Below are 20,878 nucleotides of genomic sequence, written 5' to 3'. Positions count from 1 at the left end.
CCCCTAAGTATAAAAGCATATAGACACGATAGAGTCAGATATCCGCATAGCGACATTTATTTCACAGTCTAATGATTGCTCTATCTTGCTACGAAACGGCGTTCGCGAACCTCTGACGCATGCATGTACCGATCTTAAGAATTCAAACGAGATCTGTGTCCTGAGCCAAGTGATTACAACATGATAAGGCTCGGTGTCTTTCTGAGCTATCTTATCTGCGAGATGCTTTAAGAACCGCTGACACTCGTTTCCCATTCCGCCATTGGTTCCAAACACTAAAGGCGTAAACGAAGCCATTTCTACATCTAACACCCGCTGCTGGTACTTGCGCTTCTTCTCTTCTTCTTGCTCTTTGAACACTTCCGATGTTGGCTTGCTCTGGTAACATTTGGAGTTGACGTGCGTAACTCTAACATCAAAAAATGCCGTAACTCCTCTCGCCCAGAAACCTCCCGCTTTGATGTCCAACCTTGCCTCAGAACTTGTAACAGTGCTCCTCAAATTAAATCGCTCGTTGTCCAGGGGTTGAAGGCGTGGTTCGATTTCGACATTATTGCAGATCTTGTCGATGAATGTCGTTAACAAGTTCCGTACACCGTCCTGTCTCTGCGCTACAAGTTTGTTTGTGTCTAAAGTGTTGGAACCACTTATCATGAGTTGTATCGGTGTCACAGTCATCGGTACTCATATTACAGGGTAACAACTTACCTGACCAATTACCATGGTTGAACAGGCCCTTGTCAATTAGGCTTATTGCTTGTTATAGCCCTCATAGCAATACAACCGTTTTTACTTAAATAGGGTGCTAAACTTCGCTCTTTCTCTCTTTGTTCAATTATTAATGTTCCTATAGATACACCAGTACGTATCAAGAGATTAGTCGTTGAAAAGTTTGAAATGACAAAGCGATGGGAGGAAGAAGTTTCCCTGGTCAAAATGGAGATGGCCCACTTCATAAAATTCTACATGGAGGTTGCTATGCCTCAGCTTCAGAGGATTGCAGATGAGTTGAAGGACAGCCTCGACAGTTAGCCAGTTTGATTCAAATGAATTCAATGTTTTACATTCATGTTGAGTAGCATTGTCTTTGAATGAAATATATATTTCCAACTGCTTTTCTTCTTTTTTTTCTCCCAGTTTTTCAAGATCCTCCCCGTGAATTTGACGTTGAGATGCCGCTCGAGCCTGGTGAAGAGTCTGTGCAGTCAGAAAGTGTATGCTAAGAATTGCAAAACCTTTTAGCACTTGTCTCTAGCTGGAAATCATTTTGGCTAATAAAGATTTTTTTTTACCCTTTTACGTTTAGGTGGAGATAGCCAGGTAAACAACTGAGTCTCAGAACACAAGAGTAATTGAAGGAAAGTTGGCGTGTGTCAAAAAGGGGATCGCGTTCTGTAAACTTCAACTGGTCAGTGCAGCAACCTCATTCAAAGCCGCTCTGTCAGGTATCAGCTTCGAGGAATCCCTTGATATCCAAGATGGTGAAAACGAAGAGGAAGATGATGATGATGTCGAGGACGATGTCGATAATGGTGCAATTTCTGATGACGAACGTGTAGACATCGATCAGCCCACCGCAGGGGAGGATCTTGAAGTCACTGGGGAAAATCTGCCGCATAGCAACCTGATAGAATGGAAATTTCCTGTAGAGATTAGCCAATCAACACTCGACGGGCGTAATGGTAGCTATGCTTGCAGTGTCATTGCGCTCATCTTTGCTCATGAAGTATACTGTCAGCGCCTTGACCTGCAATCAGTGCCTCTGTTATCTCCGCTGTGGGTTGTGCTTATGTGTTCTGCGATCAGAATTGGCAACCGGTTTTACGATAGTTGTCGCCATAGCTTGCCACAGCGTTTCCTGTCAGCAACGGAGGCTGCTATTATTGTAGAGCGAAGTGTCAGTGCTTCTGTTGACCTCCCTTTGCCGGTAAGCGTTTTTGATGAACATGCGCCCACAACTTTGTTGTTCCAGTTACGAAAGTTGTGTACCCGTAACCACGGCCATGCTGCCTTGCTAATACTTAACGAGAAGACGGTCCTCTTTATGCCCATCGAAAACTGCTCTATTGTCTTGGTGGATACTCATCGACATGGCCTCCATGGTGCCGAAGTGTTATTGGGGCAGCAGGAGAACTTAGACCAATTTGTACATGCCAGCCAGACCGTGCTAGGTTTGCAGGATGACACCTACGCCAATCTTTCCTTTATTACCTTTTAAGTGGAAACCTGCGTAAGATAGGTCCAAGCTTGGGACAGTAGTCATCCTCCAGCCCTGTTCTCAAAGTCACTTCCAACACTTCTTACTGGTTTTCATACCCAGCCTTCTCCCGGGCGACGTGCATTGTTAGTTATGCCAATCAACCAAAACATCCTATCTGGCATGCTCTATCCCATCGACAATCATATGACTGTGCAGCTTTGTTAACTGTGATGTTTGACTGTCGGGGAAGCAACTGGGATGTTGCTTCCTTTGCTCGTCAACACTTGTAATGTTATTGTTTTTGTCATGTGTTAATATTTGCTTTCTGTGTCGCCTTCACCGGTTGTACACACTGTTTAGTAACTATTCGTAATGTTTTTGTTTGTATCCGTTTCGTAAGATTGCTAGTGCTTGGTGTCCTTTGTTGGTCTACTGTGCGATGATTTTTCTTTCCGTTTTGCGTGCCTTTGTGGCACAATGTTTGCAGATTTTTTTATTAAAGGGGTGGGGTTCGACTCCCCAGCGCAATTGGCGACCGATGTCCCCCTGTTTGTGTGCGGACCCTTCTCTCTGGTATTGCACTTCTTCGCCATTAGATGTTATGTCCTACAGCCATTGCACTTACCCTACTAGGGGGCTGCTCGTCCGCCTTAAACACAATAACATATATTAATAAGTACACGGTAAGAATTGTAATAGTCTATTCAACTTTCCAGGTATTTACCATATTTCCTGCAATTAAGAGTGAAAACCTCGCTTTGGATTGGTCTAGAGAAGTGGGTGATTATAGTACAGACGCACGCACGAATGTCGTCACTATGGCAGGACGAAGTTATTTTTTCCCGAGAATTTGCTTGTCGTCCGAGACAACAACAAACAAAACGTCTTGGAACAGATCAATGGGATATAGGGCCTTTTGTGTGCTAACAAGCTAGAATGTTTGTCGTCAGACAAAACGGATGAAATCTGTCCCCACGTTTGTCTGTGAGAAAATGCAGGAATAGTCGACGATGAACAACATCACGCGGTCGATTTTTTGGAAGCAGAAATGTGCTAGTAGAATAAAGGTTACTTTGAGAAAGCTGTTTCCAAACTTCTTTGAAGTTCAGTATGCTAATTTGCAACTTCTTCATCCTAAGGAGTTGTTTACAGTTTACAACGTTTGTGAAAGCACTTGGTATGAAGCTCACTTTAGAGAATCTTAGCATTAAGGTATATAACAAATTCATTCCATTCGGGGACCGTGTGTACCGCATAGAAGATGTCAAAATGCGGCAATAATATCAGACACGCTACTCGCCTGAGGTTCATTAGCGTACTTCTTTGTTCTTGCCATATTTTGACGTCTTCTCCACGTTCAGCAATAGGGCGCGCACGGCCAAATGAAATCTATTTGTTAGAACCGACCGTTAAAACTTCAGATCTATCAACACAAATACCTCTTACATAAAAATTCGTCTATTCGACAAATTTCAAAACAAGCAAAATGACTCGTATCACGGATGAACTGATAACAAGTGACGGTGATTTTGCTCTTGTTTACATTTACAATGTAAATACACGTTGTTATCCTGACTGAGCTTAATTTAACCTGTGCTCGAGTAAAAACTAAACGTTTTCGTTGAATTAAAAAGTCATGGAACAGACAGTCTAAATTGAAGAGAAGTGGGATAATTTTACAGAACGGTCGATTTCGGAAATGCGACAAGAAAATACTATTTCGGTCCAATTTCTTATAGCGTAACTCTCCAGAAGCCTACTTTATCCCAAATGAAAGTGACGATTTGTGTTAATCTTGCCGGGGCTTTGTCATCATGGTCTTTCGTAGAATGGCCCATTTTGCCGATCCAACAAAATTGTACAAATGTAGCCCGCACTTTCGCGTCACTGTCTTTAAAGACCTGCCTAACGTATTTTCCAAATTGGTGAAAATTGGCAGATTGATGCAGATCGGTAAACTACCCGGCCTTTCTCATCGTTGCTAACTCCACATTGGCGAAAAGTGGCATTCCAACCCAGACAAAACGTATCATGGTGACTTCCATTTTGCAGATTAGTGCAAACAAGATGCCTGCTATACTGGCATTACGCGTGATGCTGGGGCTGATTCATTTATTCCAACTGTATGCTTCGCCGATTGATAAAACTATCCTTGCTAATGGAATAGTTTGAGTCACGACGATCGCGTTATGTTGTTTTCCTTGTGTTACGCGACTCAGACTATCAGCGGAAATTTGTGAAATGCCATTGCGATAACGTAAGCTTCTCAATGACCTCTTTTCAGTCTCGCGTCGTGGTCTAAGACTGTCAAACAAAGCACGATTCCTTCGCCATGAACTCACCAATTTCCACCGCTTTAAATGTCGGATGCTTCTTAGAAGTTATTCTTTCGATTTACCGCTTCAAAATGGTGAAATTTCCGTTTGAAAACGGCACACTTGAGTCCAGAACATGTTAACAATATGGCGCTACAATTTAATCGGTTTTTAATAAATATATCAAATGATGCGTTGACGTCACACAGGTAGGGGTGAGTGGGTCCCCTCCCTCGCGATATAAGCGACAAGAATGTATTTTGATTGGCCTGCTGTTGTTGAAGACAATCAGAACAATACATCCAGAGTAGGAGAGGGGAGAGTTTAATGAATAAATTAATGTACCGATTTGTGACTACGAGGAAGAAAAAAAAAAAAAAAACACAAGATGCCTGCTTTACTGGCATTACGCGTGATGCTGGGGCTGATTCATTTTTTCCAACGGTATGCTTCGCCGATTGATAAAACTATCCTTGCTAATGGAATAGTTTGAGTCACGACGATCGCGTTACGTTGTTTTCCTTGTGTTACGCGACTCAGACTTTCACCGGAAATGTGAGGAATTCCATTACGATAACGTAAGCTTCTCAATGACCTCTTTTTAGTCTCGCGTCGTGGTCAAGGACTGTCAAACAAAGCACGATTCCTTCGCCATGAACTCACCATTTTCCACCCTTTTAAATGTCGAGTGCTTCCTAGAAGTTATTCTTTCGATTTGCCGCTTCAAAATGGTGAAATTTCCGTTTGAAAACGGCACACTTGAGTCCAGAACATGTTATAAACAATATGGAGCCAAATTTAATCCGTTTTTAATAAATAGATCAAATGATGCGTTGACGTCACACAGGTAGGGGTGAGTGGGTCCCCTCCCTCGCGATGTAAGCGACAAGAATGGATTTTGATTGGCATGCTTCTGTTGAAGACAATCAGAACAATACACCCCGAGTAGGAGAGGGGTGAGTTTAATGAATAAATTAATGTACCGATTTGAAGCTACGACGAAGAAAAAGAAATCGTCCCGTTTTTAGACACGGTATGCCCCCTCAGGGCATCCCGCGTAAAAAGAAATCGACCCGTTTTTAGACACGGTATGCCCCCTCAGGGCATCCCGCGTAATTAATTATGCTAATCTTGCCCGTTCTTTCTCATCATTCCCTCTACGGACATGTTCCCAACTTCAAATTTGTGAAGAGACATTCTGACCCAGAAAAAAACTACTTTTCACTCTCCTGCTTGGGTTTTAATCACTGACCATGAAAATTGGAGGAGATGTTAACAGCATAAAGAAGCCTACCATACCTTAGCGACAAGGTGAAAGGTCAAAACGAAAGGTCAGGAGGAAGAAAAATATGCCCCACGACCTTTGCTTTTAACCTTTGACCTTTTTACCTCCTGAGTTAAGTCCACTCGTCAAGGGCAATACGGTCACCAAGTTTCAAGGTCACAAGTGCTAATCTGGCGCTCTCTTTCACATCATCCTCTCTAAGGACATGTTCCCAACTTCAAATTTGTGAAGAGGCATTCTGACCCATATATATATAAAAGGCACTTTTGACTCTCCTGGTTTTGAATTTTAATCAATGACCATGAAAATTGGATGAGACGTTAACAGCATAAAGAAGCCTAACATACGTTAGCAACAAGGTCAAATGTCAAAACCAAAGGTCAGGGGAAAGAAAAATAAAAGCCACGTCTATGGCTTTTGACCTTTGACTGATTTCCTCCTTGACCTAAGTTCAACCGTGAAGGACTATATGGTCACCAAGTTTCAAGGTCAACGGTCAAAAGCAAAGGTCACAGGGACTAAAAACGCATCGTATCTTTTCCTAGAAAAAAACTACTTTTTACTCTCCTGAGCTCGGGTTTTAATCAGTGACCATGAAAATTGGAGGAGATGTTAAAAGCATAAAGAAGCCTACTATACCTTAGCGACAAGGTGAAAGGTCAAAACCAAAGGTCAGGAGGAAGAAAAATATGCCCCACGACCTTTGCTTTTAACCTTTGACCTTTTTACCTCCTGAGTTAAGTCCACTCGTCAAGGGCAATACGGTCACCAAGTTTCAAGGTCACAAGTGCTAATCTGGCGCTCTCTTTCACATCATCCTCTCTAAGGACATGTTCCCAACTTCAAATTTGTGAAGAGGCATTCTGACCCATATATATATAAAAGGCACTTTTGACTCTCCTGGTTTTGAATTTTAATCAATGACCATGAAAATTGGATGAGACGTTAACAGCATAAAGAAGCCTAACATACGTTAGCAACAAGGTCAAATGTCAAAACCAAAGGTCAGGGGAAAGAAAAATAAAAGCCACGTCTATGGCTTTTGACCTTTGACTGATTTCCTCCTTGACCTAAGTTCAACCGTGAAGGACTATATGGTCACCAAGTTTCAAGGTCAACGGTCAAAAGCAAAGGTCACAGGGACTAAAAACGCATCGTATCTTTTCCTAGAAAAAAACTACTTTTTACTCTCCTGAGCTCGGGTTTTAATCAGTGACCATGAAAATTGGAGGAGATGTTAAAAGCATAAAGAAGCCTACTATACCTTAGCGACAAGGTGAAAGGTCAAAACCAAAGGTCAGGAGGAAGAAAAATATGCCCCACGACCTTTGCTTTTAACCTTTGACCTTTTTACCTCCTGAGTTAAGTCCACTCGTCAAGGGCAATACGGTCACCAAGTTTCAAGGTCACAAGTGCTAATCTGGCGCTCTCTTTCACATCATCCTCTCTAAGGACATGTTCCCAACTTCAAATTTGTGAAGAGGCATTCTGACCCATATATATAAAAGGCACTTTTGACTCTCCTGGTTTTGAATTTTAATCAATGACCATGAAAATTGGATGAGACGTTAACAGCATAAAGAAGCCTAACATACGTTAGCAACAAGGTCAAATGTCAAAACCAAAGGTCAGGGGAAAGAAAAATAAAAGCCACGTCCATGGCTTTTGACCTTTGACTGATTTCCTCCTTGACCTAAGTTCAACCGTGAAGGAATATATGGTCACCAAGTTTCAAGGTCAACGGTCAAAAGCAAAGGTCACAGGGACTAAAAACGCATCGTATCTTTTCCTAGAAAAAAACTACTTTTCACTCTCCTGAGCTCGGGTTTTAATCAATGACCATGAAAATTGGAGGAGATGTTAACAGCATAAAGAAGCCTACTATACCTTAGCGACAAGGTGAAAGGTCAAAACCAAAGGTCAGGAGGAAGAAAAATATGCCCCACGACCTTTGCTTTTAACCTTTGACCTTTTTACCTCCTGAGTTAAGTCCACTCGTCAAGGGCAATACGGTCACCAAGTTTCAAGGTCACAAGTGCTAATCTGGCGCTCTCTTTCACATCATCCTCTCTAAGGACATGTTCCCAACTTCAAATTTGTTGAGAGGCATTCTGACCCAGAAAAAAAGTCACTTTTGACTCTCCTGGCTTTTGATCTCTGATCACTTCCCCCCTTGACCTAAGTTAAACCGTCAAGGACTACATGGTCACCAAGTTTCAAGGTCAATGGTCAAAAACAAAGGTCACAAGGACTAAAAAGGCCTTAACGACCCAAATGACTCAATTGACTTGGATGACGTAATTGACAAGGATGATCCAACTGACTTGGATAATCCAATTGACTTGGATGATCCAACTGACTTTAAGGACACAACTGACTCAATTGACTTGGATGATCCAACTGAGTTGGATGATCTAATTGACTTGGATGACCCAAACGAACTCTTTGTTAATTTTAGCAATCGCATTTCGAACGTCGCCAAACATTAACGGTTTGTACTTTGGACGGATAGTCACAGTCTTCTAACAGATGTTTTTTATCAACAGTTTTGCGAATCGCTGAAACAAGGCCGGGTAAGCAGCGTGAACATCATTACAGTCGTCTATAGGCATCTCTACCAGTCACAACTCTGTAGAGTAGGATTGGCGCAGTGTCAGAGCACTCGCCTTCCACCAATCGCCAATGGCCTGATCGCGGGTTAGATTTTTCCCCGGGTACTCCGGTTTTCCCCTCTCATCAAAAACTAACATTTGATTTGAGTTGAATTGCTTTGATTTAATAAGGAGATACCCTCGATAGGGATAACCTCCGGCATATCCTGTTGATGGTATTGATGTTTACATTGATCAGAACGAATAAAGACAAAAAAGTATGATTATTAATGCCTTGACCTTTGATTCGACAAATCCCAAACCTTTGCGTTTAACAATCCCTCTCTATAAGAGAAGCCCCAATTTTGGCAAAAATAAAACAATGATTGTACAAAAAGAGCGCAAAGTTGGTAATAATTGAGTCCAGTAACTTACTACCAGTTTCCGTAACTCGACGTGGTTCAGATAATGATTATTACTACAAATATGACAGAAGTTGCTACTCTCTCTTCTTTACTCTTCTCTACTCTCTCTTGACCTCTTTTCCAAAATAGTACTTGCACGAAGTGAAACTTTTCTGTTCCTGTACAAAGCCCTCGCTAATTAACATATTTCAATATGTTAAAAGATTGTTTAAGTTAATACAAACATATTAAGTAAAACCATCGAACAGCTTCTCTAAGAATCCTTTTGTATTCCTTCTTCCCTGTGTTATTGCATTTATAGTATGCTTTGAGGGAAACCTGATTCATTTGAATGTCGCCTTAACTTACTCCTTTTGGTGTCCTTTATACATGTAATCAGGCGAGAGCCCTAAGGGCGGGTAGCGGGAGTCGCACAAATGTGGGCACCCAGATAAAAAGTACAAAATGCGAGCAGGAGTAATCGAAAAAGAGGGTGGGAGTCAGGAACATGGCAAATAGAAAAGAAGACTCTACATATAGGACTGAGGTAAGGTGAAAAAGAGCTAAGTCGAAGTTCAGACATCTGTAAGCACAATAGAGCACAATAACGATTCTTCTTCTTCTTCTTCTTCTTCTTCTTTTTATTATTATTATTATTATTATTATTATTATTATTATTATTATTTTTATTATTATTATTATTATTATTATTATTATGTGTTCGCGAGGGACCCTATAATATTTAGTGCATGAAGCGTGATATCTGCGTATAATGCATGAACGCTTCAGCGATAGAAAAGGGCAGGGAATTTATGAGACAAATAAAACCAGGGCCACCTAGTTGTTCATTTCGCTAACATATCTGATCAAAAAGGCTTTTTGACTCAGAAAGTTGGGTGAAATGGTGACCAAAATGTACAAATATTTTGTTTTATCATTCGTAAGCTCCCCACTGGTCTGGCTACACTAGTCAGAATTTCTTGCGCAAAGGGATCAATCGTGATTATCACAATGTTGGCCAAATTATTCATTTAAGAGGTGATACCTTGCAAAGAAGAGACGAGTGCATTTCGATCGAATCCTGCGATAGAGAGAAGAAAGACAACAACAGATTTGACAGATTTTACAGTAAAAAATTGGCGGGAAATTTGACACAAAAAATTTAACGGTAAATAATGGCCCAAGAACACAAAATTCTGCCACACGATGGCGTAATTAAAATGTAACATTCATGTGATTTAATATCAATGTAGGTGATGAAGCCTTGCTGTAAAGGGCGCTAACTAGTAAGTGCGTTTCGATACTGAACGCAGGTAATTTTTGGCCGGGAGATATAGCGACCTAATTCAGTGTAGTTCCAGAGTCCCCACATGTTCTAAACGCAAATTGTCTCGCGCAATGCTGTTTTCTATTATTGGACAAATGACAACAGAGCCCCCTAGTCGTTCGTTGCAGTAAAATATCTATTTAGAATAGCTTTCGGCTCCAAAAGTCTTGTTTTACAAATTGTGATGAAAAGCGCTGCTAGACTTTTCTCGCTTGAAGTGTCACCTCAAACTCTCGCCATGAGTCAGCTTAGGATCCGGATTATAAACACCGGGAAGCGGTACATGACTTGTTACCCCTGTGTGCTTACGAAACGCGAAGTGCTTAAAATCTCGCCAAAAAAAAAAAATTGGGAGCTGTACATGCTGTGCAGGTATGAACATTCGCACAGTAGCTGGATCTAAAATGTTTGATTTTCTCCCTGCTTAAATCTGGTGATGCTAGGCCGGTCACTTCATCGCAGGAGATCGCTTTTCGATGCTAGTTTGATGGTGGTTCTTGTAAAGGTTTTTGAAACGATTTGTTAGTCTCAAACGTTTATTCCCTGCAGAACAATATTGTTGCTGCATTCGTATTCTCGAAGTCAATTTAACTCGAGCGCCGTTTTATAATCTCGAATAACTGATACTAGTTTCATACTCTAAACAATAAATTATGTTTCGCCAAAGAAATGTCTAGTATTATCTGTAAAACACGTCCTAAAAGATATTCTGAGAAACGAACCGTCGTGTTCTTCTGAGTTATTAAATAACGAAACTTTCTTTTCGCGTCATTTTGATCAAGGTTGACGTGATCTTGTTCTCGCAGCTTAAGGAAGAGAGAACCATTGGTTAATTTTGCTTTGCTGATAAGGAAAACAATGCAAGCCAAAACAGCCACATGTGAAGGAAAAGGTGGTAAAGGGCTGAAAATGCTTCCATTAGCTAAATAGGTTGACTCAACGTTCACTGGTGGTTTGTTTTTGGCTGACAACTCAGTTTTTTCCGTTTGACTTTAATGTTATCTTGTGTGTCCGTGAGCCAATGTTGTGAAAACATGCTACGGACTTAAGAGGACCAACGCAACCGCCAGCCGGTGAACTTTCAAAGATAAGAAAGATTAAAGGAGAATTTTTTTTGTTTGTATAGTACGGTCCCCACTTCTCCGATTCTGGAGCAATGGAAAATTAAGGGGACCAAAGGTGATTGAAACTTGTTCAAAGATAAGAAAGATGAAAGGACTTTTTTTATCTGAGACATTGCAATGAATTTATCAATGGATTTACTAAGATAATGCTTTATTCGAGTCCCCATGCATATAAATACCTATTCCATTAATGTAGATAAGATCTGAACCAAGTGCAAAATGTTACTTCGTAACAGTGAATTATCTCTACTGCCAAATATTTTGGCTAGAATTTTTTTGTTGTCGGTTCGGTGACGCATTACATGTACCACACAGCAGAGCAGTTCACGAGGAACGCTTAGCTAGGCTATACGGGTAAGCTATAAATCCTTATGTTCCTAAGGACCCTAAGTTGTTAATTCTCTGCGCTACGTTGTCCTGTTGAATACGTTTTGGGAGATTTAGAGTCTACTGTTAAATAGGGTCCCCACAAGGGTCTGAACAGAAAACTTTTTCACGCAGTGTAATTAACTGATTGCTGTGATTATTATGGTGAATTTATGCTGTGAAGTGAAACTAAGGAGCCTTTTATGAAAACAGATCGCTATGTTATAGGCTGAGGTGTTCATAATTTACCTAGTCGTTAGTTTAGGCGAATAATTTGTCTCAGAAATTCGGATAAAACTGTGACGAAAAACCGGATTTGTTTTTTCTCGACATCCACCAGTGCGTATAACACAATGTCACAATGAAAAAGTCGCCGACAGAAAACTGAAGGAAATTTATCTTTCAAAAAAAATGATAATAAAACCAGGGCCACCTAATTGCTCGTTTCTGTTAAGTATCTGATCGAAAAGCCTTTTTCGACTCGGAAAATCGGGTGAAATGCATGGTCACCAAAATGTGCAGCTGTTCTGTTTCACTTGTGGTCTGGCTACACAAAATTTCTAGGGCAAATGTAGCAATTGCGATTATCACAAAGTCTGACCAAATAATAGCTTTAATAGATGAAGCATTGCTATAAGGGACGAGTCCATTTCGATCGAATCCTGTGACAGATAGACTGCGATAACTTCGACAGTAACAAATTTTGCTCACGATATCACGTAACAAATGTAAATGATGTAATTTTAAAATATGAATGTCTAATAAGTGCGTTTTGATCGAATGTAGGTAATTTTTTTCGGGCCTACTTGTTACTAGATGGTCCCCACATGGTCTGGACATACCGGTAACATTTTCTGTCGCGCTGTGTAACGGATTGCTATTATTATCATCATGATGAATTTATATGACAAAGTGAACTAACTATCCAACCTTTTCAGAAAATTGATCGTTATTTAAGAATAATCTTTTACTTACAAATTCAGTCGAAGCTCTGACATGTGTTTGGGATGGTCCCCATAATATTTAGTGCAATGAAGCGTGATGTCTGCGTATAATGCATGAACGCTTCAGCGATAGAAAAAGACTGGGAATTTATGAGAAAATAAAACAAGGGCCACCTAGTTGTTTATTTCGGTAACATATCTGATCACAAATGCTTTTTGACTCAGAAAGTTGGGTGAAATGGTGACCAAAATGTACAAATGTTTTGTCAGGAGCCCATTACCATTGTACTCCCCACTGGTCTGGCTACACTTGGCAGAATTTCTTGCGCAAAGGGATCAATCGTGATTATCACAATGTTGGCCAAATTATTCATTTAAGAGGTGATACCTTGCTAAGAAGAGACGAGTGCATTTCGATCGAATCCTGCGATAGAGAGAAGAAAGACAACAACAGATTTTACAGTAAAAAAAATTGGCAGGAAATTTGACACAAAAAAGTTAACGGTAAATAATGGCCCAAGAACAGAAAATTCTGCCACATGATGGCGTAGTTGAAATGTAACATTCATTTGATTTAATATGAATGTGGGTGATGAAGCCTTGCTGTAAAGGGCGCTGACTAGTTAGTGCGTTTCAATACTGAATACAGTTAATTTTTGGCCGGGAGATTAATAGCGACCAAATTCAGTGTAGTTCCAGAGTCCCCACATGTTCTGAACACAAAATTTCACGCGCAATGCTGTTTTCCCAGTATTGTTGGACAAAGTAATGACAACAGGGCCACCTAGTCGTTCGTTGCAGTAAAATATCTGTTTAGAATAGCTTTCGGCTTAAAGAGTCTTGTTTTACAAATTGGGATGAAAAACGCTGCTAGACTTTTGTCGCGTGAAGTGTCACCTAAACTCTTGCCATCAGTGACAGCTCGAGATTACAAACACCGGAAAGCGGGTACAAGACTTGTGACCCCTATGTGCTTACGAAATGCGAAGTGCTTAAAATTTCGCAAAAGTTCGGGAGCTGTACTTGCGTAGGTATGAACATTCGCAAAGTAGGCGGATCTGAAATGTTTGTTTTTCTCCCTGCTGAAATCTGGTTTATAGGTGAAGCTTTGCTAAAAGGAACGAGTGACAACGAGTGCATTTCGATCGTATCCTGTAACGGATAGACTGCGATAACTCAGTTCGACAGAAACATATTTTGCTCACGATATCACGTAACAAATGTAAATGATGTAATGTTAAAATATGAATGTCTCATAAGTGCGTTTCGATCGAATGCAAGTAATTTCTTTTGGGCCTAATTGTTACTAGATGGTCCCCACATGGTAAGGACTTACCGGTAACATTTTTTGTCGCGCTGTGTAACTGATTGTTGATATTATCCGGTCATGATGAATTTATGTGACAAAATGAACTAACTATCCAACCTTTTCAGAAAACTGATCGTTATTTAAGAATAATCTTTTAGTGCAGATTTTACCTAGCGGTTAGTTTCGTTGAAAAATCGACTTACAAATTCAGTCGAAGTTCTGACATGTGTTCTTGAGGGTCCCCATAATATTTAGTGCAATGAAGCGTGATGTCTGCGAATAATGCATGAACGCTTCAGCAAAAGAAAAGGGCAGGGAATTTATGAGAAAAATAAAACCAGGGCTACCTAGTTGTTTATTTCGGTGACATATCTGATCGAAAAGGCTTTTTGACTCAGAAAGTTAGGTGAAATGGTGACCAAAATGTACAAATGTTTTGTCAGGAGCCCATTATAATTACCATTGGAAGCTCCCCAATGGTCTGGCTACACTGCACTTGGTAGAATTTCTTGCGCAAAGGGATCAATCGTGATTATCACAGTGTTGGCCAAATTATTCATTTAAGAGGTGATACCTTGCTAAGAAGAGACGAGTGCATTTCGATCGAATCCTGCGATAGAGAGAAGAAAGACAACAACAGATTTTACAGCAAAAAATTGGCGGGAAATTTGACACAAAAAATTTAACGGTAAATAATAGCCCAAGAACAGAAAATTCTGCCACATGATGGCGTAGTTGAAATGTAACATTCGATTTGATTTAATATGAATGTGGGTGATGAAGCCTTGCTGTAAAGGGCGCTGACTAGTTAGTGCGTTTCAATACTGAATGCAGTTAATTTTTGGCCGGGAGATTAATAGCGACCAAATTCAGTGTAGTTCCAGAGTCCCCACATGTTCTGAACACAAAATTTCACGCGCAATGCTGTTTTCCCAGTATTGTTGGACAAAGTAATGACAACAGGGCCACCTAGTCGTTCGTTGCAGCAAAATATCTGTTTACAATAGCTTTCGGCTTAAAGAGTCTTGTTTTACAAATTGGGATGAAAAACGCTGCTAGACTTTTGTCGCGTGAAGTGTCACCTAAACTCTTGCCATCAGTGACAGCTCGAGATTACAAACACCGGAAAGCGGGTACAAGACTTGTGACCCCTATGTGCTTACGAAATGCGAAGTGCTTAAAATTTCGCAAAAGTTCGGGAGCTGTACTTGCGTAGGTATGAACATTCGCAAAGTAGGCGGATCTGAAATGTTTGTTTTTCTCCCTGCTGAAATCTGGTTTATAGGTGAAGCTTTGCTAAAAGGTACGAGTGACAACGAGTGCATTTCGATCGTATCCTGTAACGGATAGACTGCGATAACTCACTTCGACAGAAACATATTTTGCTCACGATATCACGTAACAAATGTAAATGATGTAATTTTAAAATAAGAATGTCTATTACGTGCTTTTTGATCGAATGCAAGCAATTTTTTTTGGGCTTACTTGTTACTAGATGGTCCCCACATGGTAAGGACTTGCCGGTAACATTTTTTGTCGCGCTGTGTAACTGATTGTTGATATTATCCGGTCATGAATGATGAATTTATGTGACAAAATGAACTAACTATCCAACCTTTTCAGAAAACTGATCGTTATTTAAGAATAATCTTTTAGTGCAGAATTTACCTAGCGGTTAGTTTTGTTGAAAAATCGACTTACAAATTCAGTCGAAGTTCTGACATGTGTTCTTGAGGGTCCCCATAATATTTAGTGCAATGAAGCGTGATGTCTGCGAATAATGCATGAACGCTTCAGCAAAAGAAAAGGGCAGGGAATTTATGAGAAAAATAAAACCAGGGCTACCTAGTTGTTTATTTCGGTAACAAATCTGATCGAAAAGGCTTTTTGACTCAGAAAGTTAGGTGAAATGGTGACCAAAATGTACAAATGTTTTGTCAGGAGCCCATTATAATTACCATTGGAAACTCCCCAAGGGTCTGGCTACTCTTGGCAGAATTTCTTGCGCAAAGGGATCAATCGTGATTATCACAGTGTTGGCCAAATTCAGTTCATTTAAGAGGTGATACCTTGCTAAGAAGAGACGAGTGCATTTCGATCGAATCCTGCGATAGAGAGAAGAAAGACAACAACAGATTTTACAGCAAAAAATTGGCGGTAAAATTTGACACAAAAAATTTAACGGTAAATAATGGCCCAAGAACAGAAAATTCTGCCACATGATGGCGTAGTTGAAATGTAACATTCATGTGATTTAATATCAATGTAGGTGATGACGCCTTGCTGTAAAGGCCGCTGACTAGTAAGTGCGTTTCCATACTGAATGCAGTTAATTTTTGGCCGGGAGATTAATAGCGACCTAATTCAGTGTAGTTCCAGAGTCCCCACATGTTCTGAACACAAAATTTCACGCGCAATGCTGTTTTCCCAGTATTGTTGGACAAAATAATGACAACAGGGCCACCTAGTCGTTCGTTGCAGTAAAATATCTGTTTAGAATAGCTTTCGGCTTAAAGAGTCTTGTTTTACAAATTGGGATGAAAAACGCTGCTAGACTTTTCTCGCGTGAAGTGTCACCTAAACTCTTGCCATCAGTGACAGATCGAGACTACAAACACCGGAAAGCGGGTACAAGACTTGTGACCCCTATGTGCTTACGAAATGCGAAGTGCTTAAAATTTCGCAAAAGTTCGGAAGCTGTACTTGCGTAGGTATGAACATTCGCAAAGTAGGCGGATCTGAAATGTTTGTTTTTCTCCCTGCTGAAATCTGGTTTATAGGTGAAGCTTTGCTAAAAGGAACGAGTGACAACGAGTGCATTTCGATCGTATCCTGTAACGGATAGACTGCGATAACTCAGTTCGACAGAAACATATTTTGCTCACGATATCACGTAACAAATGTAAATGATGTAATTTTAAAATAAGAATGTCTATTACGTGCTTTTTGATCGAATGCAAGCAATTTTTTTTGGGCTTACTTGTTACTAGATGGTCCCCACATGGTAAGGACTTGCCGGTAACATTTTTTGTCGCGCTGTGTAACTGATTGTTGATATTATCCGGTCATGAATGATGAATTTATGTGACAAAATGAACTAACTATCCAACCTTTTCAGAAAACTGATCGTTATTTAAGAATAATCTTTTAGTGCAGAATTTACCTAGCGGTTAGTTTTGTTGAAAAATCGACTTACAAATTCAGTCGAAGTTCTGACATGTGTTCTTGAGGGTCCCCATAATATTTAGTGCAATGAAGCGTGATGTCTGCGAATAATGCATGAACGCTTCAGCAAAAGAAAAGGGCAGGGAATTTATGAGAAAAATAAAACCAGGGCTACCTAGTTGTTTATTTCGGTAACAAATCTGATCGAAAAGGCTTTTTGACTCAGAAAGTTAGGTGAAATGGTGACCAAAATGTACAAATGTTTTGTCAGGAGCCCATTATAATTACCATTGGAAACTCCCCAAGGGTCTGGCTACTCTTGGCAGAATTTCTTGCGCAAAGGGATCAATCGTGATTATCACAGTGTTGGCCAAATTCAGTTCATTTAAGAGGTGATACCTTGCTAAGAAGAGACGAGTGCATTTCGATCGAATCCTGCGATAGAGAGAAGAAAGACAACAACAGATTTTACAGCAAAAAATTGGCGGTAAAATTTGACACAAAAAATTTAACGGTAAATAATGGCCCAAGAACAGAAAATTCTGCCACATAATGGCGTAGTTGAAATGTAACATTCATGTGATTTAATATCAATGTAGGTGATGACGCCTTGCTGTAAAGGCCGCTGACTAGTAAGTGCGTTTCCATACTGAATGCAGTTAATTTTTGGCCGGGAGATTAATAGCGACCTAATTCAGTGTAGTTCCAGAGTCCCCACATGTTCTGAACACAAAATTTCACGCGCAATGCTGTTTTCCCAGTATTGTTGGACAAAATAATGACAACAGGGCCACCTAGTCGTTCGTTGCAGCAAAATATCTGTTTAGAATAGCTTTCGGCTTAAAGAGTCTTGTTTTACAAATTGGGATGAAAAACGCTGCTAGACTTTTGTCGCGTGAAGTGTCACCTAAACTCTTGCCATCAGTGACAGATCGAGACTACAAACACCGGAAAGCGGGTACAAGACTTGTGACCCCTATGTGCTTACGAAATGCGAAGTGCTTAAAATTTCGCAAAAGTTCGGGAGCTGTACTTGCGTAGGTATGAACTTTCGCAAAGTAGGCGGATCTGAAATGTTTGTTTTTCTCCCTGCTGAAATCTGGTTTATAGGTGAAGCTTTGCTAAAAGGAACGAGTGACAACGAGTGCATTTCGATCGTATCCTGTAACGGATAGACTGCGATAACTCAGTTCGACAGAAACATATTTTGCTCACGATATCACGTAACAAATGTAAATGATGTAATTTTAAAATAAGAATGTCTATTACGTGCTTTTTGATCGAATGCAAGCAATTTTTTTTGGGCTTACTTGTTACTAGGTGGTCCCCACATGGTAAGGACTTGCCGGTAACATTTTTTGTCGCGCTGTGTAACTGATTGTTGATATTATCCGGTCATGAATGATGAATTTATGTGACAAAATGAACTAACTATCCAACCTTTTCAGAAAACTGATCGTTATTTAAGAATAATCTTTTAGTGCAGAATTTACCTAGCGGTTAGTTTTGTTGAAAAATCGACTTACAAATTCAGTCGAAGTTCTGACATGTGTTCTTGAGGGTCCCCATAATATTTAGTGCAATGAAGCGTGATGTCTGCGAATAATGCATGAACGCTTCAGCAAAAGAAAAGGGCAGGGAATTTATGAGAAAAATAAAACCAGGGCTACCTAGTTGTTTATTTCGGTAACAAATCTGATCGAAAAGGCTTTTTGACTCAGAAAGTTAGGTGAAATGGTGACCAAAATGTACAAATGTTTTGTCAGGAGCCCATTATAATTACCATTGGAAACTCCCCAAGGGTCTGGCTACTCTTGGCAGAATTTCTTGCGCAAAGGGATCAATCGTGATTATCACAGTGTTGGCCAAATTCAGTTCATTTAAGAGGTGATACCTTGCTAAGAAGAGACGAGTGCATTTCGATCGAATCCTGCGATAGAGAGAAGAAAGACAACAACAGATTTTACAGCAAAAAATTGGCGGGAAATTTGACACAAAAAATTTAACGGTAAATAATGGCCCAAGAACAGAAAATTCTGCCACATGATGGCGTAGTTGAAATGTAACATTCATGTGATTTAATATCAATGTAGGTGATGACGCCTTGCTGTAAAGGCCGCTGACTAGTAAGTGCGTTTCCATACTGAATGCAGTTAATTTTTGGCCGGGAGATTAATAGCGACCTAATTCAGTGTAGTTCCAGAGTCCCCACATGTTCTGAACACAAAATTTCACGCGCAATGCTGTTTTCCCAGTATTGTTGGACAAAATAATGACAACAGGGCCACCTAGTCGTTCGTTGCAGCAAAATATCTGTTTAGAATAGCTTTCGGCTTAAAGAGTCTTGTTTTACAAATTGGGATGAAAAACGCTGCTAGACTTTTGTCGCGTGAAGTGTCACCTAAACTCTTGCCATCAGTGACAGATCGAGACTACAAACACCGGAAAGCGGGTACAAGACTTGTGACCCCTATGTGCTTACGAAATGCGAAGTGCTTAAAATTTCGCAAAAGTTCGGGAGCTGTACTTGCGTAGGTATGAACATTCGCAAAGTAGGCGGATCTGAAATGTTTGTTTTTCTCCCTGCTGAAATCTGGTTTATAGGTGAAGCTTTGCTAAAAGGAACGAGTGACAACGAGTGCATTTCGATCGTATCCTGTGACGGATAGACTGCGATAACCAAGAGAGGATGAAGCGATAACTCACTTCGACAGAAACATATTTTGCTCACGATATCACGTAACAAATGTAAATGATGTAATGTTAAAATATGAATGTCTCTTATAAAGTGCGTTTCGATCGAATGCAAGTAATTTCTTTTGGGCCTAATTTTTACTAGATGGTCCCCACATGGTAAGGACTTATCGGTAACATTTTTTGTCGCGCTGTGTAACTGATTGTTGATATTATCCGGTCATGATGAATTTATGTGACAAAATGAACTAACTATCCAACCTTTTCAGAAAATTGATCGTTATTTAAGAATAATCTTTTAGTGCAGAATTTACCTAGCGGTTAGTTTCGTTGAAAAATCGACTTAAAAATTCAGTCGAAGTTCTGACATGTGTTCTTGAGGGTCCCCATAATATTTAGTGCAATGAAGCGTGATGTCTGCGAATAATGCATGAACGCTTCAGCGAAAGAAAAGGGCAGGGAATTTATGAGAAAAATAAAATCAGGGCTACCTAGTTGTTTATTTCGGTGACATATCTGATCGAAAAGGCTTTTTGACTCAGAAAGTTAGGTGAAATGGTGACCAAAATGTACAAATGTTTTGTCAGGAGCCCATTATAATTACCATTGGAAGCTCCCCAATGGTCTGGCTACACTGCACTTGGCAGAATTTCTTGCGTAAAGGGATCAATCGTGATTATCATAATGTTGGCCAAATTATTTATTTAAGAGGTGATACCTTGCTAAGAAGAGACGAGTGCATTTCGATCGAATCCTGCGATAGAGAGAAGAAAGACAACAACAGATTTTACAGTAAAAAATTGGCGGGAAATTTGACACAAAAAAATTAACGGTAAATAATAGCCCAAGAACAGAAAATTCTGCCACATGATGACCATGATGGCGTAGTTGAAATGTAACATTCATTTGATTTAATATCAATGTAGGTGATGAAGCCTTGCTGTAAAGGGCGCTGACTAGTAAGTGCGTTTCGATACTGAATGCAGTTAATTTTTGGCCGGGAGATTATAGCGACCTAAATCAGTGTACAGTCGACTCCCGATAACTCGAACCTTCAAGGGAAATTGTAAAAGGTTCGAGTTTTCGGGAGTTCGAGTTATCGAGGGTAAAATTATATAGAAAATGACCTGAAGGGAAAGGAAAATTGATTCGAG

General features: G+C 40.1%; 2 protein-coding genes across 5 annotated transcripts in view; both read right to left on the bottom strand.

The window, feature by feature from the left end:
- Positions 1 to 20,878, bottom strand: part of LOC146455258 (protein mono-ADP-ribosyltransferase PARP14-like) — a 104,613-nt gene that overhangs the window by 6,272 nt on the left and 77,463 nt on the right. The window lies entirely within an intron of this gene.
- On the bottom strand, positions 4 to 678 carry LOC146455263 (uncharacterized). Its single transcript, XM_085094538.1, has one exon. It carries the CDS (start codon positions 676 to 678, stop codon positions 4 to 6), a length of 675 nt encoding a protein of 224 aa, XP_084950664.1.

Source organism: Pavona decussata, unplaced genomic scaffold (assembly GCF_977016875.1).
Source record: "Pavona decussata unplaced genomic scaffold, jaPavDecu1.1 SCAFFOLD_281, whole genome shotgun sequence".
NCBI lineage: Eukaryota > Metazoa > Cnidaria > Anthozoa > Scleractinia > Agariciidae > Pavona > Pavona decussata.
Note: the sequence above shows the minus strand (reverse complement) of the source record. Positions and strands in the feature narration are given on the sequence as shown.

Excerpts from the sequence above, each read along its gene's own strand:
- LOC146455263 (XM_085094538.1), bottom strand. The coding sequence starts at position 678 with ATGACTGTGACACCGATACAACTCATGATAAGTGGTTCCAACACTTTA.